Genomic DNA, 26,551 nt, shown 5'->3' on the forward strand with positions numbered 1-26,551 from the left:
CTTCCCGCTGTGTGACTGTGCCCATATCGTCACTACCTGTTGGTCATCAGGACCACAGCTGAGGAAGAGCCCCTCTTTACTGTAGGGGTGGTATAGTTGGTGAGCAAAAATCTGCTATTTAACTAAGCAGGAGGCACACTCTTCTGAACAGTCCTGTGGTGGAGTAAAAACTGGAACAGTGATGAAACTTTTTACCTTTGAATAATCTAGGACCCTCTTTTTCATGGGCAAAAATTCCTGTAGGCTCTTAGATTATTTTGATTACAGTGTTATTTAAATATGTATAAATAAACCCAGGTTAAAAATATATGCTTATAGCTTTTATACAAGTATAAAACTAAAACAGTTATCATTTAGTTACAAACAAATGTATAAAATCAGTAAAATTCAAATTGACAAAATGAATTAAATGTAATAGCTTATAATGATCAGTTGACCCTAAATTGCTACTTGAAACGTAAGTTATGGTATTCTCTTCAGGTTCTTTTGATTTCTCAGTGCCTGTACTACCATATGCCTATAAGACTCTTTTCTCTCACCACCTTTTTCGCTTTGTTAGTGTAGCACCCATTGATGTCATTTGATCTCCTCTGTGTTTCAACCATGTCATTTACATTTTAAGTTTAAGGTCATTTTAAGTTCAAGATCTATTCTCATTAACCTAAGACCACTGGAGTAAAACTACTTGGCCCATTGATTGTAAACACAAGCATTGGCACAGAAATCACACGGCAATACTCCAGTAAAAGGTGATCATCTATATAATCCTGGGTTAAATTATATCTTTTTAAATGATATTAAAATAAAAACAAAATGTAAATTCCCACAAATAATTTATGGACCGCAAAAATTATGTGACTATATCCTCAGCTTCCACTATAAGGAAAGCTACTCTAATTATTTTTGCCTATAAGTATATATGTGAGGAACAAAATAAATTTGAGATTGGGATGGGGGCAAAAGGGATTTCCTAAAGCAGTATACTCAGACCAGTATAGTCTTGGCTTGACTCTCTTGAAGTATGCTGCTTTAAATTTGCCTGTGCAATTCACGCACCTTTATCACATAATTTTACTTGATTGCTAATTCTGGAGTGTTTGTTGGAAATGAAGATTGTTTAGCAGCAGGGTGAGATGGAAAATAATGAATGGCTGAGGGACTAAAATTCATGTATATTTAAAAGATAGTCAAAGTGATATATATTAATATTAAAGCTTTTAAATCAAGTATTTTTGGAGTCTGTGAAGCTCCTTGCAAAGTTCTGGGATTCCCTGGAGCACAGAGATAAAACATGGTCGATAAATAAGCAAACAGCAGCAGCAACAAGATATCCTGGGGAGAGAGGGGAATCTGATTTCCAGAATTGCCACATTATATTTTAAATGTCCCATTCTTAACCAAAAACTAGACATACAAAGAAACAAGAAAGTATAACCCATACACAAGGAATAAAAGGAGTCAATAGAAACTGACCCCAAGGAAGCCCATACAATGAACTTACTAAAGAAAGATTCTAAATCACCTGTTTTTAATATGATCAAAGAGCTAGATGAAACCATGTCCAAAGAACTAAAGGAAAGTATGAGAACAGTGTTTCACCAAAGAGAGAATATAGACAAAGAGATAGAAATTATAAAAAGGAACCAAATAGAAATTCTGGAATTGAAAAGTACAGTAACTGAGATTAAAATACACTGGAATGATTTGGCAACAAAGCTGAACCGGCAAAAGAAGGAATCCATGAACTTTAAAGATCAGACAATTGAGATTATCCAGTTTGAGAAAGGAGTAGATGATTTAAGTATGATTTAAAATACAATGCCTAAAAAAAAAAATACAATGCAGAAAGCAATAGGGACTTCCCTGGCGGTGCAGTGGTTAAGACTGTGTTTCCAGTGCCTCCACTGCAGGGGGCATGGGTTTGATCCTTGGTCGGAGAACTAAGATCCCACATGCCACATAGCCAAAAGATTAAAAATAAATAAAATACCTCTCCCTTTAAAATAAAAAAGACAGTGCATAAAGCAATAATTATAAAACATTGATGGGCTTATAATGTATAAAGATATAGCTCTATGACAAGAAGAGGGAGAGAACAGAGGTATGTAGGAGCATAGTTTTTTGTTTGTTTTTTAAAAAAATATTTATTTATTTATTTGGTTGCACTGGGTCTTAATTGTGGCAGGTGGGCTCCTGAGTTGTAGCTCAAAGACTCCTTAGTTGCACCTTCCTGACTCCTTAGTTGCGGCATGCATGTGGGATCTAGTTCCCTGACCAGGGATCAAACCCTGGGCTCCCTGCATTGGGAGTGCAGAGCCTTAACCAATGTGCCACCAGGGAAGTCTCTGTAGGAGCATAGTTTTTGTATTCTGTTGAATTAAGTTTGCATTAATCCAAACCAGTTTGCTTTAAATTAAGATGTTAATTGTAATCCTCAGGCGACCACTACGAAAATAACTCAAAAAGAACTAGTAAAAGAAACAAGGGAATTAAAACGGTACACTGTTTTACAGACCTCACAAAAAGATACTATTATTATCTCTTTCTAGATGAGGAAACTGAGGCTTAGAGAGGTTACACAGCTTAAGTACACAGCAGAATCAAGACTCAAAACCAGGTCTGTCACTAAAATCCTTTAATATAGGTCCTGTAAGAGAAATAGGTGAAATTCTTGGGTAGAACATAGAAATGTTTAGGGTTTATTATTTTAATAACCATCTTTGGTAAGTACCATACTCTCTAGACTCTATCAGATCAGGAATTTAATGCTCAAGAAGGTTCAGTGTTTCCCCAAAGTGACATTTCTAGTAAGTGGTAGAACTGGGATCTGAATGCAGGTGTATGTGGTTCAAGGCTTTCTGTTGAACCATACTGCTTTGGGGTTGCAACCTAAATTTTGAGATGGTTTTAGCACACACAACTAGATAATGCATGCTAGTAAGTAACTCAAGAGGATGACACAGACTTTTTTTTTTTTTAATAAATTATTTATTTTTGACTGCATTGGGTCTTTGTTGCTGCACGTGCTTTTCTCTAGTTGCGGTGAGCGGGGGCCACTCTTTGTTGCAGGGCGTGGGCTTCTCATGGCATTGGCTTCTCTTGCTGCGGAGCACAGGCTCTAGGTGCGCGGGCTTCAGTACTTGTGGCTCCCGGGCTCTAGAGTGCAGGCTCAGCAGCCGTGGCGCATGGGCCTAGCTGCTCCACGACATGTGAGATCTTCCCAGACCAGGGCCCGAACCCATGTCCCCTTGCATTGGCAGGCGGGCTCTCAATCACTGCACCACCAGGGAAGCCCGACAACACAGACTTTGTAGAAAAGCAGTATTGAATTTTCCTTTCCTGGCTTTGTAATTCACAGACAGAAAGTTTCTTACTTGTTTCCTCTTTCATAGAACCGAAGTAATTTAGTGCTTTTAAATAAAATAACCAAGTATAAAATTAGATGATGTGTTTCTAATTTTACTTTATATCAGTTGACAAATTAAACCATCTATTAAGATATTTACAGTGATGCAAATACAGTCCGGTACTTGCTTTGATCTCTTTAAATTTGTAAAAATCTACTTTTTCTTTGCATCCTGCCTAAGTACAGCTTGGAGTCTTCTCAGAAAGAGAAACAAATGTAGGCAGGCAATTATTGTTTTCTTCCATCAGCAAAGGAGGACTATAGAATTTCATGATTTAATTTTAAGACAGCTTATATTTATCATCATCTTGATATTTATATCCTTGACTTTTACCAAAGACTCTTGTAGAATACCCATTGCTGTCAGAAAAAGAAGGGTTTGCTTTTTCTAGGCTGCATTAAGGAAACTCAAGAGATTTCAGCATAACTCTATGACTACAGAATCTCTGCCCTTCCTGGATCTAAATAAGGAAGCCACTGTTTAAAGTTCTTACTTTAGGGAAAATTGCATCAGATGCTTAGAAAAATGACAGATTTTCTTTCTCCTAACTCCTAATTCATCATAATGTTCCTCTTCAAGTAAGTTCCAGGAATTTATACTTTCCTGTAAAGTAAATGTTTAGTGGGACACCCTAGAATTCTAAGCTTCTGAATTTGTCTTTAGGATATCCCAATTTTTCTTTACTATTTTGAGTATTCACTACTATGAGTTGAGTTCCAAACTCAGCTGATTTTAGAGATCAAGTTGATCAAATGAGTAAAGAGGGCAGAAGTAATATATAAGAGAATATGTGGTCTACAGGTAACTGAAAAGAACATGGATGCTTAAAGGCATTCAGATTTTTCAAAAACACTGCTAGATTATTAAAACATATTGCTGATCAAAGTCACCATGGTTTCTCAGTTTCGGTATTACAGACTTCTTCCCCTAGCAATTTGTACCAAATAATCAAGAACAAAGTTTGGCTGTGTTTAAAATGTACATTTGGATGAGTTACCTCCCAAATTTTTGAATAATGGAAACCACCAAGAAGCTCATACTGCCAGATAAACTCATATTTGTGTAAACCTTGAAAGAATGCTTCTCCTGCCATTTCTGAGCATATATGTGAATTCTAATGTGTCATTGATTGTGAAATTTATGGCTCTGCACACAGATCTCTATAGGAACTGAAGTTTGTGCACATCTGCTCATTTGAAATTGAACATACAACTATACTTAGAAAACATTCTTGTGCCTTGCTCATATAAGTGCTAGACAGGGCTCAGATGCATCTTCATCATGCATGTCCTTGTCAAACTATTATAGTCGTGACACTTTTATCATTTATTGTAAGCCTTAAAAAGTTTTTACCTTACTTTAAATTTATAAGAAATACATGAAGCTTTTGGATTGTATTTGTGATTCAGCTTTGAAATAAAAGTTGCCTACTTCAAACTTTTAGATCAGTTTAATTGAACAGAACCAGGAATAGTAAGGCAAGCTATTGAATTGTTATTACTTGCAGTTAGTGACCTATATGAATCAAGATTTTTCTTATAATGCAACCAAGAGAAATAATTTAGATAGTAGGGCTGATATAGGCTACAAGTATCATCCATAATGCTTTAGTAAGGAGTCTCTTAACTGCAAATAACAAAGACTCAACTCAAAGTAGCTTGAGCAAAATAGGAATTTGTTGGTTCAGGTAAACAAATCACAAGGACAAGGTGATGCTTACTCAGGAACTACCCAATCCAAGGATAGTCTCTTGCCCTCTCCTCTGCCCCCCATTCCCAGCTTTACTCTGCCAAGTTTCTCATCACTGCTTTTCCTTGTGAGTTGGTTTAAGTCTCCTGGGGGGAAGAATAGCCATTTGGTGGGAAGAATAGGCCATTTTGAACTCATCTTTCAGCTTCCATCCCAGGGATGACCTAATTTAGGTCAAGTGCCAGGCTCTGCCCAATAAGTTTGATCAAAGGGCAGGGGTGTGCTGTTCTGTCTTGCATACCAGCTTGGCCTGCAAGTTTACCACTGTGGTCAAGAGAGTAGGATTTGAGGGAGAGAGAAGGTGTGCAACGTCATATATGTTTTATGTCTTGGGATTCCACATAAAAAGATGCCACTACTAAAAAGGTTTGAAAACTACTGCATTAGACAGAGTTTTGTGAAATTAGTTTCTTCTCTAGCTTATACAAAATTTTACCAGTGTTACATAACATCACTAGGCTTACTTTTCCATCATGGGACTCAAGTGTGGGCTCATTTTTTTTTTTAACATGTGAATTCTGATTGGTGTATTATTTGTTGAACAGATACATGTTGAGTACTACCAGTACATCAAACCCTGCACTCAGTACAGAAGACACAGTGGTAAACAGCCAGACAAGATCTCTCCCTTATTGGAACTTAACAAACCAAAAGCAAAGACAGACAAATAGGCATTACCAATGCCTATTTTATGCTAAAATTTTACACTATGATTAGGAGTTATAAAGCAAAAAGACTTAATCATTCTGGATGTCCAGAATAGCTAATGATTAAATGAAGATCTTGATAAGTGAAAGTTAGCCAAACCAAGGAGGAGAGGGTAGAGAGAAGTCAAGAAAGAGGAAGAGCCTTTGTGAAAACCCAGAGATAAAAGAGGAATATTGGAGGAATCAAAAGATGTACATTGTAGGGATAATAGGGAAGGAAATGGGGAGCAATAAGTAAACAAGCAAAGAGGTAAGCCATGTTCAGATCATGCAGTCACAAAGTCATAAAGGTTTTTGTTTTGTTTTGTTTGTTCTTTAGTTTAAACGTAATGAGTAGTCAGTGAACACTGTTGAGCAGTCAAGTAAAATATGCAGCTTGGAAACATCCGCCTAGCCTCAATGTAGAAATAGGTTGGCAAGATGCAGGGCAACAGGAGATTGGTGCAGTAATCCAGATGAAACAGGATGTCTGGAGGGTAGTAGCTGTGAAGGTTAGGAGGAGAGGTTGGATTTGATAAATATTTAAGAAATGGAATCAACAAAATTTAGTAATTAACTAGATGTTGAGAGAAAGGCAGAGGGGCAAGTAAACCTTTACTTCCAAGTGTCCGACCTAGGCGGGTGAGTGGATAGTGGCATTACATACTTAGCTAGGAACACAAGAAGAAGAGCAGTTGGAGAAGAGAATGGTTTAGTCTAAGAGGCAGTTGGATATATAGGTGTGAAAGTCAGAAAAAGGAAATAGTGTCTGGTCAAAATTTAAGTCAGTCTGAATAATTACATGATATATTTTCATCAGAGTAAAGCTGACCCAATTAAGATAAAGTAAATGCTTGATTCTCTCTAATTCACTCCCAGAATATTTCTTCAGTGCCTTCCCTCTCATATAGTTGGGGCCTGCTTTTGTACCTTCCACCCCTCTCAGTTCAGTTCATTTCAGTAAGTATTTATTGCAGGCTTTCTCTGCTAAGGTTAAAGTAGGGATATAGGCAGAAACAAGTGTTGCTGACCTCAGGGAATTAATGGTGTATTGGGGAAATCAGATACATATATAAATGTTTTTAATATGCAATTTAGAATTGCATATTGGTGGGAGGGACAACTGTATGCAGAGCAATAGGAGATTGCAGCAATAATCCACATGAGACAGTTACTAAGTACTGTGGTAGACAACGGTAAGTACTCTGTGTGATAAGTACTGTGATGGAAGCGTTTGTAAAAAGCATTTTCAAGCTCTTTCCTTTGGTTCCCAGTATTTAATTCTGTTTTAGGGAACTACTTCGTTTTAATTATTGGCTTTTTATCAAAGTCCATATATGCACTCTACCTTCTAATCACAAACCAGGTTGAGACAGTATTAGCCAGAATTGCTTTGAACTTCATCTCTTGGCACCATCACTGGTTCAAACAATTTCAGTTAACTTGAGGCAGGGGGCTGGAGCCAATCATAGGGTAATCATCCACTTCCTATGCTTTGAATTCCAACCATTTCTTAATTTTTGTACCTCCTGCATTAACTTTATGAACACTAACAATAATACACCTAGGCCAGAAGGCCTCCAGCTATCTTATTCTTATCAACCAGAAAAATTGGTACATGGGCAGGTTAATGAATAGTGTAACCCTATAAAGGTAATAATTAAAATTTGGGGTATTCTGGGTGTGAATATGATGATATGATGAAAGAAATATTTTAAGATTAATCTCTGTGTGCTAGAAGAGGCTCCCAATCACTTGGCCCACCTCCCACCTAATGTAAATTCATTAAGCCTCGTTTGGGTCCCTGAAGCCAAGAGAAGCCTTTTCTGTATTTGGTACATGATGACTGACTAATGGTACATTTTTCTCTTAACTGGAATATGGTGGGAATAGCTTGCCTGTGAGCTAACTAATTCAGTGCATTTTTGTTGCTATATTGAACTCTAGAGTAAAACGTTCATTTATTCTTTAAATATTTTTGAAAATCTGCTATTTGCCAGGCACTGTGCCTGAATAAGACTTAATCCATGACTTGCAATAATACCCATGCAACATACAAAAGATTGTGGAAGCACTAAGGAGGAACTGGTTGAGTCAGCTTTGTAAAGCATTTGGAACATAGTGAGCCATTAGTAAATGTTAGTTGCCTGTGTTAGCCATCATTATTACTATTTGAGTGGGTAAGAAGAAGGGAAGGACGTTCCAGGCCAAGAAAATAACTTAATTGGAAACATGATAGTAAATGTCATTTTCCAGAATGACTTGGTGTGATTGGGATGTGAGTACAGTGCAGACAACAGTGATGAGATGGTGCTAACGAGAGGTAGTTTGGGACTAGATTATAAAGGCCTTTAGATACCAGCTGAAGAATTTTGACTTTTCAAAATATACAGTGGGAGCTTAAAAAAAAAATTTTTTTGTAGCATCACTTTTTCTTTCTAATATGATATCCAGATTTTCTTTTTACTTTTTTTATGGAAAATTTCCTGTATACAACAAAGTAAAAATAGTAGTATAATGACCCCCATGTATTCATTACCCAGCTTTAATAATTATCAATATGTGGCCAATCCATTAAAGATTTTTAAGCAAGGCAAAAAAGGAGACTAACATTGGGCCACTTCCATTACGTTAGTTGATCTTCACAGTGTCCCGTGGAGTATGTGGTATTCCCACTTTCCCTAATTATAGAAGAGAAAACCATCAAAATGATGAAGTAAAAATTCTGGGATTCTAACCCATATCCAACTTATTTCAGAATTCAGGTTCTTTCCCATGCTGCCTTTATAATTCTGAAGTAGAGCATGATTCTCAATTGAAAATAGATGCTGATCTGCCTGCTTGATATATTGGTGCTCTTGACCCTATTCAGGATGGTGGACTTCTCTGCCTCCAGCCACTGTGCTTCTACAGGGTCACCAGGATCTAAGTCTACATAAATATTCAATCTAATCAGCTAAAATGACTGTTTAGTCCAGTGGTTGTCAAAGTATGGTCCCCAGACCAGCAGCAAGTTGTTAGAAAATACAAATTCTCAGACCCCACCCCCAACCTACTCAATTAGAAACTCTGCGGGATGGAGCTCATGATGCCTATATTGCTGTTTGCTATGTTTAAATAAAATGTTCCAAGGTTTCCTGCAAACACAAGGTTATGACCATCTACCAAGAGCATTCTAAGGCAAAACCTCATATCAGAAGTAGCTATATGTTCATTTTTTAATAAGTTAATGAAAAGCATGTCCTAAGGTAGGAATCGTTATTCAGACTTAACACCAGCAGTCTCTCTGGGGATGTTGCATAACCTCATGGAAAGGAATCTTAAGGAATTTGCACTGCCTATATTTACAGTGCTTGATGGTGCCATCTAGTGGTTTAAGCACTATAGAACCTGCAGATTTATTAATGCTTTGGGGACAGAATTTGTGTATTTTTTAAAAGTCAATTTTATAGTGAATGTTTAATGAAAGTAGGATATATAATTTCCTTACTATAAAACCTCCATTGAGGATTCTTAGATATGACACCAAAACATAAACAACAAAAGAAAAAAATAGCTGAATTAGACCTCAACAAAATTAAAACTTTTGTGCATGAAAGGACACTATTGAGGGACTTCCCTGGTGGTCCAGTGGCTAAGATTCTGCGCTCCCAATGCAGGGGACCTGGGATCGATCCCTGGTCAGGGAACTAGATCCCACATACCGCAACTAAAGATCCCGCATGCTGCAGTGAAGATCCCGTGTGCCTCAGCTAAGACCCAGCACAGCCAAATAAATAAATATACTTTTTTTAAAAAGGACACTATTAATAAAGTGAAAATGTAGCCCACAAAATGGGAGACTGTATTTGAAAATCATATAAGATATATGTATCCAAATATATAAATAGTATTCAAATATATAAAGAACTCTTACAACTCAACAACAAAAAGAAAAACAACCCAATTTACAAATGAGTGTAGGACTTGAGTAGACATCTCTTCAAAGAAAATATACAAATGGCCAATAAACACATGAAAAATCCCTCAACATCATTAGTCATTAGAGAAATGCAAATCAAAACCACAATGAGATACCACTAGGACAGCTTGAATAATTAAAAACAGAAAATAAGTATTGATGAGGTTGTGGAGAAATTGGAACCTTTATACATTGCTGGTGGAGATGTAAAATGGTGCAGCCACTGTGGAAAACAGATTGTTAGTTCCTCAAATAGTTAGACACAGAATTACCAGAGGACCCAGCAGTTCCACTACTAGGTATATACCCAAGAGAATTGGAAAATCCATAATAGCCAAAAAGTGGAAGCAATCTAAATGTCCACCAACTAATGAATGAATAAACAAAATGTGGCATATCCATACAATGCAATATTGTTTAGCCATAAAATGTACTAATACATTGATGAACCTTGAAAACATGCTAAATGACAGAGGCAGGCACAAAAGACCACATATCATATGATTCCATTTATATGAAATGTCCAGAATAAGCAAATTATAATAGAAATAGAATTATAATAGAAATAGAAAGTAGAGGGGCTTCCCTGGTGGCACAGAGGTTAAGAATCCTCCTGCCAGTGCAGGGGACACAGGTTTAAGCCCTGGTCTGGGAAGATCCCACATGCAGTGGAGCAACTAAGCCCATGCCCCACAACTACTGAGCCTGCGCTATAGAGCCCGTGAACCACAACTACTGAAGCCCACGCGCCCCGTGCTCCGCAACAAGAGAAGCCACCGCAATGGGAAGCCCACGCACCATAACAAAGAGTAGCCCCCGCTCACCACAACTAGAGAAAGCCTGCGCACAGCAATGAAGACCCAACGCAGCCCCCAAAATTAATTAATTAATTAATTAATTTTAAAAAAAGAAAGTGGTTTAGTGGTTGCCAGAGGTGGGGAGAAAGGTAGGAATGGGTGCAACCACCTAATGGGTATGGGATTTCTTTTGGAGGTAATGCAAATGCCCTAGAATTAGATAGTAGTGATGGTTGCACAACATTGTGAGTGTACTAAAAGCCACTGAATTGTACACTTTGAAATAGTTAAAATGGTGACTTTTATGGTATGAGAATTTTACCTCAATTTTTAAGAATATCTTTGTTAATTTGTAAGACTGCAGAACGTTTATTATTATTATTAATGATATATTTTCCCATAGCTGTTGCTAGTATGTATTCTATTCTACTTTGTTAGCCTAAAATTATTCAATATATTCTTTTCCATCTACAGTTTCCACAGTTTTTATTTTGGTGGCTATGCATATTTTAGTCTGTGTATATCATAACTTAATATATCTGAAATGTTTAGTGGTTTTCTCTTCTTTTTTTTCAATTTCAAAGAGTCCTGCTCTAAATGCTTAAATAAGTAAGAATGTTTAAAACTCTTTGTAGACTTTGCATTGGTGTTTCTTCCCCAAAACAGGATTTCTGAGTCATTTTTTAATTTTTACTATTTCTATTGTGTTTTTTCTCTGACTGCTCTATAGTAAGAATATATTAATTTAGAATCCTACCAATAATGGATGAGGAAAGATGGAGGAGATTAATGTTTATTGAATGTCTGTTCTGTTCCAGGCACTGTGTCTGGATTCTTTACATCCATTATTTCATTTAACTCCCACACCTACTCTTATAAAGGGACTACAGAAGTTGACATAACTAATAAGCAGATGAACAAGTATCAGAAATGAAGCATTTTGTCTCCCAAGTGTTATCCTGTCCCCACAACTTTACCAATATTGGGGTTTACCTTTTTTAGTTCCTATTTATTAGAGAAATTCATGTTTTCCCAAGTGATTGTTTAAAGTTTATATTTATTCTTACATAACGACCTATATCTTTTATTAATTTTTTATTAATAGATCTTAAACTGAACTTACCTTTTAAACAATAGGCATTGTGTGTCAAAGCTTTATCATAATTTTTTTGCTTTTGTTTACTCCTCTTTTACAGGCTCTTGATGGAAATGTATATGACCACCTCAAGGATTATTTAATAGCCTTCAGCCGGACGGAGCTAGAGACATGCCAAGCTGTGCAGAACACATTCCAGTTTTTATTAGAAACCTCCAGCAAGGCGAGTTACCTTTAGTGCAATATGTGATGTTATCCATTTTAGAATCTAAAATGTTTTTTACATACAAACAAAATGAAGGTACCAATGACATTAGAAGAATGCTTTAAAGGACAAATCTCCTAGAAACGCTATTTCTTTTAACAAAATTGGAGGGTGTATTGTTCTCCTTGATGAAGGTCAAAAAAGTCTATTGCCATGTATGTTGCTCTTGAGAAGATGGTTTAAAGAGCTTTTATCTTTCACTCAAATGAATTTTGAATACACTCAGTTCGTAAAACAACAAGGTCATGTGTCAGTGCAAAGAATAATAAAGGGGCGCAAAAAGGAAAATTAGCATTTTATAATTGATAAAGAAATTAATGTTATAATATCTTGTTTTTAGAAATTAACCTTGCCTTCTATATGCTGTCATTCTTTGATAGTAATCTTTTCATTCAAATGTGTTGACGTCCATCAACTTTGCTAGCCTGTCACACTGTTTACATAGAAAATAAATGAAATCATTTTTCTTTAGGATCTGACAGATTAAAATTTTTTGCAGTAGAGAAACTGCCCTTTGGAAGATAAATTATTCCTGCGATTAATAAATCTTATTTTCTTTCTGATAAATTAAATGCATAGTAAATGTTTCCTTACTGAATGAATACATTTATTAAAATATATTCATTTTATAACTGCTATTTTAAAAGATCCAGTTCAATTCTCCTTTTTGGCAGGAGGAGCAGGAACTAGCTAATACCTTAGAAAGTTGTTTGGAAAGGAATCAGGGTCTCCATCTCACAAGACAGTGTCCAAAGACAGGAAAGAAAAGGGACACAGACTTTTCTTCCTGAACGCCTCCATGTGTATTTATTCTTATTTTCAGTGTACTATAGTTCCAATTCTATTTTTAGAAAAACATTTAAAATGTTAAGTTGATATGGGAATACAAATATCACTAGTCTGGTGCTTTGAAATCCTGTCATATTTTTGTATTCTTATATTTTCACCCCCCAGGATTCAATAAAAGATATAAAAGGATGGATGTGTAGAAAGGATAAATGGATGAATAGATGGATAGTTAAGTGAAAGAAAATGTAGAAAAATAATAATTGAAGAATCTAGGTAGTGGGTATATAGGTGTTTCTGTACAATTCTTTTTATTTTAACATGCGTACATTTGACATCTTCCGTGAGAGAATGTTGCAGGGAAAAGGTCTATAAAAACATCTTGGTTTTGTTCCTTTTATGGAGAGGTTGATTTTTGACTGGTAATCAGATTGTTTATATTTATTGATTTTCAGATTTTCTGTTTCAGATTTTCTGTTTCTTTTTAGTACATTTTGGTAACTTACACTTTCCTAGATGAATTGTCCATTTCATTTATCAAATTTGATGTCATAAATTTGCATATAAAGTTGTTTGCCTCTGTAGTTGTCTCCCTTTTCATTTCTAATATTGTTTGTGCTTTCTCTCTTACTTTGATCAGACTTACCAGTCTATTTTATTAATGTTTTCCAAGAGCCAGCTCTTGTTCTACTACTCAGTGTTCTTGTTTCCTATCTCCTTAATTTCTGCCTTTATATTCATTATTTCTTTCTACTTTATTACAGTTTATGTTTATGTTTTTATTCTTTTTCAGGCTTTTTTTCTATTAGGTTCTATATTTTCAGTCTTTATTGTTTTCAAGTAATCCACTTGAACCTAAAAAGTTTGTCTTTCTGCTTTAATTGCAGTCCATGATATGTTTGTAGGGCTTTTTTATTGTTTCTGCATTCCCCCCCCACCCCCGTCCCTGTCATTAACCCATGAATTATTTAAAAGTGAGTTTTTCCAGTTTCCATTCAATGGGGCGAGGATGTAATAGGGTGGCATTTTTCATTTCTAATTTTATCAGAGAGACTGTCCCCAGACAGAATTCCTTGAAATCTCTTTTTCCAAGAATAAGTTAAGTTTGAATACACTACCTTTAGTTTATAAAACAGGTAAACATATAGTCTTTAAAATGTGCTAATATTTTATACAGCAGTTAACAATTTTCTAGGAGTTTTTAGCACATCCTCTGAGGTTGGTATTATCATGCTCATTTCATAGAGAGGAAGACAGACCCAGGAAGTTTATGTGGCTTGCCTGAGGTCACACACTCACACACAGTGTTTTCCATACTCTACTATCTATATTATCTCTTTAGCTTATATTATTTTCATAGAAAATGAATTAAAAATGAGTCAACTGATTTGGACACATAAAGAGATAAGCTTTTATTTTCCACTACATTCACTCATATGAGTATCTTACTCCCCAGGGATGAGGAGTAAATGAGATGCTCTTGTGTTTAAATTGAAAGTGGTAGTAATAAAAATTTTGTAAGAATGATGTAACTAGGAGTTGTGCCCTTTTGTTCCTAGTACCAGAAGAGCTCATACCTATAAGTTTTATCCCACGTGTTTTTCTGTTACAAAGAGCTTATGTTGCTCTTGTTATACTGCTAAAAGCAACCTAGTGATCTAATAACCTAAAAAGAAGTTTGAAACTCTTTTGATTTTTATTCTACACCATTACTAGCTTGTCTTTGTGGGGGGGAGGAATTCATTTTTTTCCACATATCTAAATTTTAACTGTACATGTTCTCAAAGATATTTTGGAGGTAATCCATAGTGACACGTTGTAAATTTTACAGTGCCCTCTATATCTTTTATCCCCTAAAGGGAAACAGCTGGCCCTAGGAACTTTTAATTTTAATTATTTATGAAGCTTGCTTTTCTAATTAATATTTTATGAAATGCTTTCTACATGTAACTGAAGCAGATGTTGTCAGAGATATTTTCTCTGGCATAGTTAATTCTAAAAGTAGTTCTACTGGCCTTACAGTTTGTTTATGTGTGCTTGCTTTCTGTCTGCATAAGGGAATTCCTACCAATTAATAATGTAGGTCTTTTAACAATTCAAAAATAACAATGTTATTCTATATTTCTTTGGAAATTAAATTGTCTAGTACTGTCATTCTTAATACCTTGAAGACTTACCAAAAAAGTAAACTTAATAAAATGAAGGGGAAAAATCACATGATCATCTCAAAGGACACAGGAAAAGCATTTGACAGAATTCAACACTCTTTTATTATAAAAATGCTCAGCAGATTAGGAATAGAAGGGAACTCCCTGAACATGGTAAAGGGCATTTTTTAAAAACCTGCATCACATATCACACTCAATGGTGAAAGACTGAAAGCTTTCCCCACCTAAGATCAGGAACAACACAAGGATGCCCACTTTTCACCACTAATATTCACCATTGTACTAGAAGTACTGGTCAGAGCAATTAGGCAAGAAATAGAAATAAGAGGCACCAAATCAGAAAGAAAGAAGTAAAATTATCTATATTTGCACATGACATGATTATAGAAAATCCTATAGATTCCACAAAAGTCCTACAGCTAGTAAATGAATTCAGCAAAAGTTGCAAATACAAAATAAAAACACAAAAATCAGTTGTGTTTCCATAATACTCCATCAATGAATGAACTGAAAGAAAATTAAGAAAATAATTCTAACTACAGTACCATTTGAAGAATAACTACTTAGAAGTAAATTTATCCAAAACGTGAAAAACTTGTACATTGAAAACTACAAAACATTGCTGAAATTAAAGAAGACCTAAATAAATGGAAATAATAAATGTTTATGGATTGGAAGATTTCATATCACTAATATTTCAATATTCCCCAGGGACTTCCCTGGTGGTCCAGTGGGTAAGATTCCGTGCTCCCAATGTAGGGGGCCCGGGTTCCATCCTTGATTGGGGAGCTGGATCCCTCATGCATGCTGCAATGAAGATGCCGTGTGCTGCAACTAAGACCTGGCTCAGCCTAAAAATAAATAAATAATAAATAAATATTTTAAAATATATATATTTCAATATTCCCCAAAGCAACTAATCAAGATAGTATGGTAGTAGTATAAGGATATACATGTAGACCAGCAAGAATTGAGAGTCCAGAAATAAACTCAGACATCTGTGGCTAATTGATTTCGACAAGGTTGTCAAGGCCATTTGATAGAGAAAGAATAGTCTCTAATAAGAGGTGCCAAAACAACAGGATAACCACATGCAAAAGAATAAAGTTAAGCCCCTTCCTCACTCCATATATAAAAATTAACTCAAAATGGGTCAACAACCTAAAACTATAAAATTATAGAAGAGAACAGAGGTAAATCTTTATTGGATTTGCCAATGTGTTCTTAGATTTAACATGAACGCTCAAGCAATAAAAGAAAAGATAGATAACTGAACTTCATCAAATTAAAAGTTTTTGTGCATCAAAGAACATTATCAAGAATGTGAAAAAGACAGTCCATAGAATGGGAGAAAATATTTATAAATCATGTGTCTGATAGGAATTTAATAATCAGAATATATAAATAACTTTTACAACTCAACACATAAAAGACAAATGACCCAATTTAAAAATGGACAAAGGACTTGAATAGGCATTTTTCCAATGAAAATGTACACATGAAAGGATCCTCAGCACTGTTAGTCATTAGAGAAATACAAATCAAAACCACAATGAAATACCACTTCCCACCTAGTAGGATAGCTTTAGTGTTTAAAAACAAACACACACAATAGCAAGTGTTGGCAAGGATGTGGAGAAATTAGAACCCTCGTACAGCGTTTGTAGGAATATAAAATGGTGCAGCCACTGTGGAAGACAGTTCGGTAGTTCCTCAAAAAGTAAGACACATGCGTGGGACACGGGTTCGTGCCCCGATCCAGGAGGAACCCACATGTCACGGAGCGGCTGGGCCCGTGAGCCATGGCCGCTGAGCCTGTGTGTCCGGAGCCTGTGCTCTGCAACGGGAGAGGCCACAACAGTGAGAGGCCCACGTACCGCCAAAAAAAAAAAAAAAGACACAGTTACCATATGACTCGGCACTTCCACTTTAAGAGAATTGAAAAAAAGTGTTTAGGGCTTCCCTGGTGGCGCAGTGGTTAAGAATCTGCCTGCCAATGCAAGAGACATGGGTTCGAGCCCTGGCCTGGGAAGATCCCACATGCCGCGGAGCAACTAAGCCCGTGTGGTACAACTACTGAGCCTGAGCTCTAGAGCCCGCAAGCCACAGCTACTGAGCCCACGTGCCACAACTACTGAAGCCTGCGCACCTAGAGCCTGTGCTCCACAACGAGAAGCTATGACAATGAGAAGCCCGCGCACTGCAACAAAGAGTAGCCCCCAGGGCTTCCCTGGTGGCGCAGTGGTTGAGAGTCCGCCTGCCGATGCAGGGGACGTGGGTTCGTGCCCCGGTCCGGGAGGATCCCACATGCCGCGGAGCGGCTGGGCCCGTGAGCCATGGCCGCTGGGCCTGTGCGTCCGGAGCCTGTGCTCCGCAACAGGAGAGGCCACAGCAGTGAGAGGCCCGCGTACTGCAAAAAAAAAAAAAAAAAAAAAAAAAAGAGTAGCCCCCACTCACCACAACTAAAGAAAGCTTGTACACAGCAACGAAGCCCAACACAGCCAAAAATAAATAAATAAATTTATTTATTTAAAAAAAAAGTGTTTAAACAAAAATTTGTACAGAAATGTTCACGGCAGTGTTATTCATAATAGCCAGTAACTGTAAACACCCTAAATGTCGATCAACTGATGATTAGATAAATAAAATACAGTATATCCATACAGTGGAATATTATTTGTTCATAATAAGGAATGAAGTACTGATACATCATACAACATGTGTCCCACAGAATAAAAAACAAATAGCTATTACCATATTAAAAGATGTTTTTATGGGCTTTCTTGGTGGCTCAGTGGTTGAGAATCTGCCTGCCAATGCAGGGGACACGGGTTCGAGCCCTGGTCTGGGAAGATCCCACATGCCGCGGAGCAACTAGGCCCGTGAGCCACAACTACTGAGCCTGCGCGTCTGGAGCTTGTGCTCTGCAACAAGAGAGGCCGTGACAGTGAGAGGCCCGCATACCGCGATGAAGAGTGGCCCCTGCTAGCCGCAACTAGAGAAAGCCCACGCACAGAAACGAAGACCCAACACAGCCAAAATTAAATAAATAAATAAATAAAAGATGTTTTTATGGCCTATGTTGTGTCCCCCTAAAATTCATATGTTGAAGTCCTAACCTCTGCTTCCTCAGACTGTGACTGTTTTTGCATATAGGGCCTTTAAAGAGGTTATTAAGGTAAAATGAGGTCATATGGACAAGCTCTAATCTAGCATGACTGGTGTTCTTATAAGAGGAGGTTAGAACACAAACAGGCACAGAGGGAAGACCATATGAAGACACCAGGAAGAGATGACCATCTACAAGCCAAGGAAAGAGGTCCTCAGAAGAAACCAACCCTGCCAACACCTTGATCTTGGACTTCTAGCCTCCAGAACTGTGAGGAAACAAGTTTATGTTGTTTAAGCCACCTCATCTGTGACACTTTGTTATGGCAGCCCTAGGAAACTAATACAGACGCTTATACTCACTATTAATCAAAGAAATGGAAATTCAAATCACCATGAGATTCTATTCTATACTTATGAGATTGACAAAAACAGACAGGAATGACTGTTGGTGAGAATATGGATTAACCGAAACTCTTACACTGCCCTGAAGGGTACAGATTGATACCCTTTAAAAACATTTGACATTATCTAGTCAATTTAAAGATGCACTTAGGGCCTCCCTGGTGGCGCAGTGGTTGAGAGTCCTCCTGCTGATGCAGGGGATGCGGGTTCGTGCCCCGGTCCGGGAGGATCCCATATGCCGCGGAGCGGCTGGGCCCGTGAGCCATGGCCGCTGGGCCTGTGCGTCCGGAGCCTGTGCTCTGCAACGGGAGAGGCCACAACAGTGAGAGGCCCGCGTACCGCAAAAAAAAAAAAAAAAAAAAAAGATGCACTTAGTTTATGACCCAGCAGTTCTACTGCTCGGAATATAACCTAGAGAAACTCTGGCACATGGGTACCAGGAGACTTTTGAAAGAATGTTCATAGCAACTTCCTTTATAAGACTAGAAAAAGCTAGAAATAACCCAGCTGTCCACTGACAGTAAGATGAATAATGGAATACAAGATAACAATAAAAATGGAAGCTCTGTAGGCACATGCATTAATATGGATGAGCTTCATAAATGTAATATTGAGCAAAAAGCAAATTGCACAAGGACCTACAGTATAGCACAGGGAACTATACTCAGTATTTGTAGTAACCTATAATGGAAAAGAATCTGAAAAAGAATATGTGTGTGTTTGTTTGTGTGTGTGTGTGTGTATGGCTAAATCACTTTGCTTTACACTTGAAATTAACATTGTAAATTAGCTATACTTCAATTTTTAAAAAAAGCAACTTGCAAAAGAATACACACACTAAGATGCCATTTATGCAGTGTTCAAAAATATCCAAGAAAACAGTATCATTTTGAGATACATCATATGTAGTAACACTATTAAAAGGAAAAAAAAAAAAAGAAGAGCTTGGTAAAATTCAGTAGAGTGGTTACATCTAGAGCAGCATGCATTTGCAGAGGGGCAGATATTCCCCAAGGGAGTAAAAATTGCTTCCGGATTTTGAGGGGTGGTTTGCAAAAAAATCTTAGATATTACAGCAGTCCACAGTACATGAACATATATACAGTATATTTGTGGTATTAAAATTTAATCAAAGAGGGAGATTAGGGACAAAATGTCTTAAAAGGGTCCCTGGATTGGGGAGTGGGAGTGATAACACTTAAAAAACATTAAAAAAAAAAAAAAAGGTTGAGGAACACTCCTTTCGAAGGAAGGTGGGAAGCAATAAGGAGAGGGTATATAGATTTCAACAGTAATAGTAATGTTTTATTTAATCTCAGTGATGGATACAGAGGTGTTCTTTAAAAACTGTTTATTGAATGCTACTTTAGACAGGGTCAGTGTGCTTAGTTGCTGAAGGATACATCAGTAATGAGATTTAAGGCCTGACCTCAGTTGTCACAAGGAATGACAGAGGGGAGCAGGAAGGGACTGGAAGGAAAGATTACAAAGGGGATGAGGAAACTTTTGAGAGTGAGGGATAAGTTCATTATCTTGATTGTGGTGATATTTTTACAGGTGTATAGGTAAGTTAAGACTTATCAAAGTACACACTTTAAATATGTACAGTTTATTGTATGTCAGTTATACTTCAGTAACAGCTTTACAGAGAGAGAGATTGGGCATATATCCCAGAGAAAATGAAAATTTATTTTCACACAGAAACTTGGACACAAATGTAGAGTAGCTTTATTCATAATAGCCAAAAACTGGAAACTGCTTAAATGACCTTCAGTGAGTGAGGGATCAAACACATGGTGGTACTTCCATACTATGGAATACTACTCAGCAATAAAAAGGAGTGAACTGTTGATACATGCAACAAATTGGATGAACTTATAGGAAATTATGCTGAGTGAAAATGGAAATCTCAAAAAGATATATGGTGGGACTTCCCTGGTGGTCCAGTGGTTAAGACTCCGTGCTTCCACTTCAGGGGGCACGGGTTCAGTCCCTGGTCAGGGAACTAAGATCCCTCATGCCGTGCCGCATGGCCAAAAAAGAAAAGATACATGGTGCATGATTCCATTATGTAACATTTGTGAAATAACATATTTATAGAAATAGAGAACAGATTAGCAATTGCCAGGAATTAGGGATGAGGAAAGTAGAGGGAGCTATTATGGAGTAGCACGAGGGAGTCATATGGTGATGGTTCAGTTAAGTATTGTGATAGTGATTACATGAAGTTATATATATGATAAAATTGTATAGACCTCTACACATACACCACCCCAAAATGAGTGCATATATAACTGGTGAAATCTAAATAAGCTTTATGCTTTGTACCAGTGTCGATTTCCTGGTTTTGATATTTACTATATTTATGCAAGATGCCAACATTGGGAGGTGCACAGGATCTCTTTGCAACTTCCTTTCAAAATGAATTGTTTGAGAGAGAAGACCAGTAACTAACCCAGTACCTCTAGTGTACAGATCTTGTTTTCTATGTACTTTCTCCTACTCACTTAAAAAAAATAATAATAAAAGTAAATAAATAAAAACAGTGCTTCTTGGGAAAATAGCACTGATTCTAGATCTGGGACATGAAATATTTAAGGTAAATGTTAAATAGTTTGTTATAATGGAAAGCAAGGAAACTGTCAAAACTATCAAAAACTACTAGTCCCATCTCAAAGGGACTCAGGATGTGATCTTGCTAGCCAAAGATGGGATAATTTTAGCATCAATAATGATAATAACAGCAGTAGATTAAAACACAAATATTTTTAAATCCATGACTTCATAATAATAATTTATTAAAGCTATAATTGGTCATTCTTTGGAGGTTGCTAGGGAAACAGCTCAATTTGAAAACTAGATAATAAAGGGAAGAGGAAGTGTTTATCCTGCCTTATACAAAATGTACCTCAAGGTAACTAAATAATTGACTTGGAAAGTTTTTCTTATGGAAGTATTCCAGCTAATAAATGAAAAAGGAATGATAGAATTCCTTGAAAAAGTGATAGAAAAATCTCTAGTTTTTGTAACCCCTAATATGTTTAGGCATTTATCATCATAGGTCTGTTCTATTAGTTTCCTACGGCTGCTGTACAAATTACCATAAACTGGATGGCGTAAAATGACCGAAATTTATTCCCTCTGAGTTCTGGAGGCCAAAAGTCAGAAATGAAAGTGTCAGCAAGGCTGCACTCCCTCCAAAGGCTTCAGAGGATAATTCGTTTCTTACCTCTTCCAGCTTCTCATAGCTTCAGACATTTTTTGGTTTGTGGTCACATTACTCCAATCTCTGCCTCTGGTCTCATTGGCTCCTCTTCTGTCTGTGTTTTCTTCTGTTTGCCTTTTATAATGACATCACTTATCATTAGATTAAGGGCCCAACCACAGAATCCAGAATGACTTCCTAATCTCAAAATCCTTAAAAATTACACCTGCAAAGGGCCTTTTTCCAAATGAGGTAACATTCACAAGTTCCAGGGATTAGGACATGGACATCTCTTTTGGGGGGCCACCATTCATTCAGCCCACTACAACTGTTAATATCAAAAAGAGGCAAGTCAGAGGCAAGCCTCTTGATAGAAGTAAACACCACCTTGTCAAAAAATAAAAATAAAACAAAAACCTAAATGCAAAGAAGCACCAACTTACAGGACACACAAGAAACAGAATACTGCGAGGATGGAGTCAACAAAACTCAGACTGTGGGAAACTCTACAAAACAAAAACTCAGTTTCTTCAACAAACAAATTGCAGGGGGGTGGGGGTAAGGGAGATGGAGGAAGAAACCTATATATGAAAACAAACCTAAGCAACATCATCCATTTGCACTGTGGGAACCTTATTGTGATCCAGATTTGTAAAACTTTTTAAAATATGGAACAGAAATTTGAACACTTACTGGTTGTTTTATAATATTTTTTGTAAATTTTAATATGGATATATATTTTAAAGTCTTTGTCTTTTAGACATTACACTGAAATATTTATAGATGAAATGATATGTCTAGGGCGTGCTTCAATATAATTGGGGTGGGGGAGGAGCAGGTAGGTTTATAGATGAAACAAGAATTTGTGTTTTTGGAAGTTGGGTGGTAGGTACATGGGGATACATTATTCTGTTCTCTCTACTTTGAAATGTTCCATAACAAAAAATTAAAAATTTAAAAAGGTTGATACTTCCCCCTTGAAAGAAAGAAAAAGAGGAAAGAAAGAAAGAAAAGGAAGTTTGGTTTGTGGGGCTTGAGAGGATAGGTTTAGCAACTAGAAGGATGATCCTCTTAGCTTTTTTCTGCATGGTGACTAGTGAGGCTGTGTCTCAGGGCTGTGTCAAGAGCTTTCACAGGGGACTTCCCTGGTGGCACAGTCCTGTGTTCGATCCCTGGTTCTGGAAAATCCCACATGCTGCGGAGCAACTAAGCTACAACTACTGAAGCCCACGCACCCTAGAGCCCGCGTGCTGCAGCTACTGAAGCCCACGGGCCTAGAGCCCATGCTCCGCAACAAGAGAAACTACCTCAATGAGAAGCCCACACACTGCAACGAAGAGTAGACTCCACTCTCCACAACTAGAGAAATCCTGCGTGCAGCAACGAAGAACCAACACAACCAACCAACCAACCAACCAACCAACCAATAAATAAATAAATAAATAAATAAATTTAAAAAGAAAAAAAAGAGCTTTCACAGCTACTCTAGCTTAAAACTGGAATCCAGGAAAAGAAAAAAAAACACATTTCCCTTTGAGAATATGTTTATTCAGCCAGCCTTCCATGACCACATTTTTTCAACCACTCCTTCCTCCATCCCACCCCTTCAGTCTGGATTAAATAGCACCATCTTTTGTGCTCTCCTAGTACATTCTACATACTTTCATAGGGTATTTTAATTGTGTAATCCGTTTAGTTCTCCCAGTTTCTAGGTTATAAATTCCTTGAAGATGTTAACTTTGTTTATTCATATTTATTCCTCTGTGTATTCCCCCTCTCTGCTGCATTTAACATTAGGCCTGGTAAGCTCTCTCAGTAAATGGTTGTTGAATGGGGGTGGGGGGTGCAGAGGAGCAATAGAGAATTGGGTTGTGCTGGTAAATAAAATGCAGAATATACCTCCTACTTCCTCCATCTCCTGAATGAATTCTTTTCCCAGGACTGCTAAAGTATAGCCACAGAGCTGCTTTAAACTTTTCTTCCTTCTTCTGTCCATCCTCTGGCAGAGGTGCTAATGAGCTGTAATATACTACAAATGAAAGAAGAGTCAAGGGTAAGCAGTGTAGCGAAATAGAAAATGGGTTTCTGCACAATCACATGTTGCTGATTTCCACTCTTTCCCAGAGTATATAATAAAATGAATTCTTTTTAGATGACTGTCTTTCTGTGCTATTTGTTTTGATACTTTATGTGTATTAGAATTCCCCTTCTCTATAAATTCCTTTCTAGTCTGTCTTCTTGGTATGCTTTAAGATGGTAATTAGAATACAACCTCCTTAAAAAGGTGGCAAGAAGTACTAGAAAAATACTATTTTGCGTTATGTATAAGATTATTTGGCAGTTTCCTAGTAGATGGCAATCTCCATAAAGCAAACTTTAAGAGGCCTACAAAACTTTAGAACTGGGAGAGACCTGACAAGCTAATGTGCTTCCCTATTTGCACCCCCACACACCCCCGACCCCCCCACACACACACAGCCACACTCACCCCCCACCCCCCACCCCACCCCTGTGTTCAAAAGAATAACATTTTGTGTAATAGCCATCTTTTTGCAGTCTTAAAATAGTGCATATTTTCTAGTCCTCAAATCTGGGCTAGTTTCTAAACTAGTACATTCCATACTTAGATTCTTGAGAAAATGGGGCACAATGATAACAACTATTATCTAAAATGAAAAAAAAAAATTGTAATTTCTTTTTGACCACGTAGTACTGGATGATTGCTCATTTTTGGAAAACAGCAGAATAAAGCTTAAACTTTAAAACACAATTATTGAACATTTTAACCTTATTAAAGACTTAAAGATATTTTATTTTCTCTTTAGGTGGTACGAGACTATAATCTTCAGCTGTTTTTACACGAGAATGCTGTATTTCACAAACCCCAGCCCTTCCAGTTCCAGCCATGTGACAGTGATACTGTAAGGGAATTCCAGATTTTCATTTCATTTGTCTTTAAGCTATGTTTGTTCTTAAATAACTACTATCCTTGGAATAGACAGACAAAAACTGAGTGTATCTCAATATTATAACAAAACTGTGAGGATGCAGAGAAACTGTGACATTTCTTCTTTCTAAAATGTGACTAACACGCCCAGTATCTTTATGCTAACAACTTTCTGCTTAATAGGGTTAAATCATAAAACAAGTTACTGGAAATCTGAAAAGTGAACTGAGGGAAAAAGAAAAAAATACTCAATAAATTTTTTTCAATTCAAATGTAAATTACATACTTTCTATTCATGAAATTCTTCACATGCATACCCTTCCAAAGAAACCAGTGGTTAAGTTTTAACCAGAATAGAATTAATAAATAGAATAATGAATATATGCATACAAATATTTTTACTGGTTTTATTAAAAATTATAGACCCTTTATAACTCCTTTCAGATTTCTTAGAATGTTAAAGTATTAACACAAATGCCAAATTGGCAGTGTTTAAAAAACAATCATTAATCATACATTTTTATCCTTGAGTTTAATATATGAAAGATGATAGCCATTTTTTAATTAAAGAAAAAGAACCAGAATACTAATTTAATAACATTTTAAAAAAGATATTTAACTTCTACAAGTTGAGAAAGCACATGTTGGCATATCTAGCACATTCTCTCAATGCAGGCAAGCCAAGAGGGAAGTCAAGTTGTATTGGTAAAGTCTGTTGGTAAACCTAGAATCAAAACCAGGGGAGTTTATGATATCAGAGTTTAATGGTATCAGTTTAATAGAAACCTTTGCTGGAGATATCTTCATTACTTTTCCTAGTAAACTTTAAGTAGCCCTGTTAGTGGCTATATAAAGAAATGTAGGAAATCAGCATTTCCCTCTAGATTATTAACCCTTGCCCTTTATAGTAGTGCCTTTTTTTATCGATCAGCTTTTGCTTAATGACTCGGAGACATTGTCCTGAGGATACAGGGTATGGACAAGTTTGCCAAGCTTGACTTAAAATTGTGACTAATTTGAGATGATTTTATCTTTGCCCATTTTCCTCAAGAAAATCAGAATAATAGTGACTCTCATCTCACTCATCCAAAGCCCAATGACAACCATAAATCCTTCATTGTTTCTGAACACTGTGCTAAATGTTCTTAGCTGTGTGTCCCTGTTTGCCTTAAAATTCTAACTCTATGCTGTTTTCTGTCCTTGTGCAATCTGTACTGGGCAGAGTTTAAAAGCTGCCCAGCTGGTGGATATTGAGCTCTCCCCTGTCAGTGCTCTGAGAATGACCATAGCTGAGGTATATGGGGGTGTGGGTCAAGGGTGGGAGGGATGGGGTGTGTGTGTTTGCATGCTGATGAAGGGTGGGACCTGGTATATTGGAATGAAAGTTATAAATATATGTGTAAGGGGCTACTGAATGCATAAGCTGGGGCTTTCCATTTTTCCCTTATAAATTAGGGATTTCTTTTCCTCTTTATAGTGAAAAGATTGAGCTTCTCATTTGTCATCTTGTCTGAAGCACTTTAGTTTTCCTCAACAGGAGTGCTGGAAAGAACCTTAGAGCTAACTTACCTTTATTAAAGAGGAAACTGAAGCCTAGAAAGGAAAAGAGACTTGTCCAGAGTCATACAGTGAATTAATGACACATTAATGTCTTGATAGCAGTTTAATGTTCTTTCCACATGCTACTCTGTTTTCTAAGAAGAAATGTTCAGCACTTGGGGAGCCGTTAATTTTTTCGTAATGGAAAAAGATAAATGCTCACACATTTGTAAAAATCATCCCAGATTGTCAACCACTGAAAAAGTCTTTAGAATAATCATTTTGAAAATGTTTTTACCTGTAAAATTTGTTGTATGTACTTTTTGTTTTGTTGTAGATTAAGTATTCTTACTGCTCACAAAGAATAAAATCCCAAATAATTGTTTTGACTCAGTATGGACTAGTACTGTTCTTTCATATGAGAATGAAACC

General features: G+C 36.8%; 1 protein-coding gene across 2 annotated transcripts in view; it reads left to right on the top strand.

Moving 5' to 3' along the window:
- FCHSD2 (FCH and double SH3 domains 2) overlaps positions 1 to 26,551 on the top strand; it is a gene marked incomplete at both ends in the record, with an annotated part of 298,329 nt that overhangs the window by 205,985 nt on the left and 65,793 nt on the right. Inside the window, 3 exons of one of the 2 annotated variants that reach the window (XM_079708869.1) lie at positions 11,797 to 11,919; positions 24,459 to 24,554; positions 25,803 to 25,874. In XM_079708869.1, the coding sequence (XP_079564995.1) occupies positions 11,797 to 11,919; positions 24,459 to 24,554; positions 25,803 to 25,874 (291 nt within the window). The remainder of the gene's footprint in view (positions 1 to 11,796; positions 11,920 to 24,458; positions 24,555 to 25,802; positions 25,875 to 26,551) is intronic. The other variant, XM_079708870.1, reaches the window with a different exon arrangement.

The sequence above is a fragment of the Hyperoodon ampullatus genome, assembly GCF_949752795.1.
Source record: "Hyperoodon ampullatus genome assembly, chromosome: 7".
Classification (NCBI taxonomy): domain Eukaryota; kingdom Metazoa; phylum Chordata; class Mammalia; order Artiodactyla; family Ziphiidae; genus Hyperoodon; species Hyperoodon ampullatus.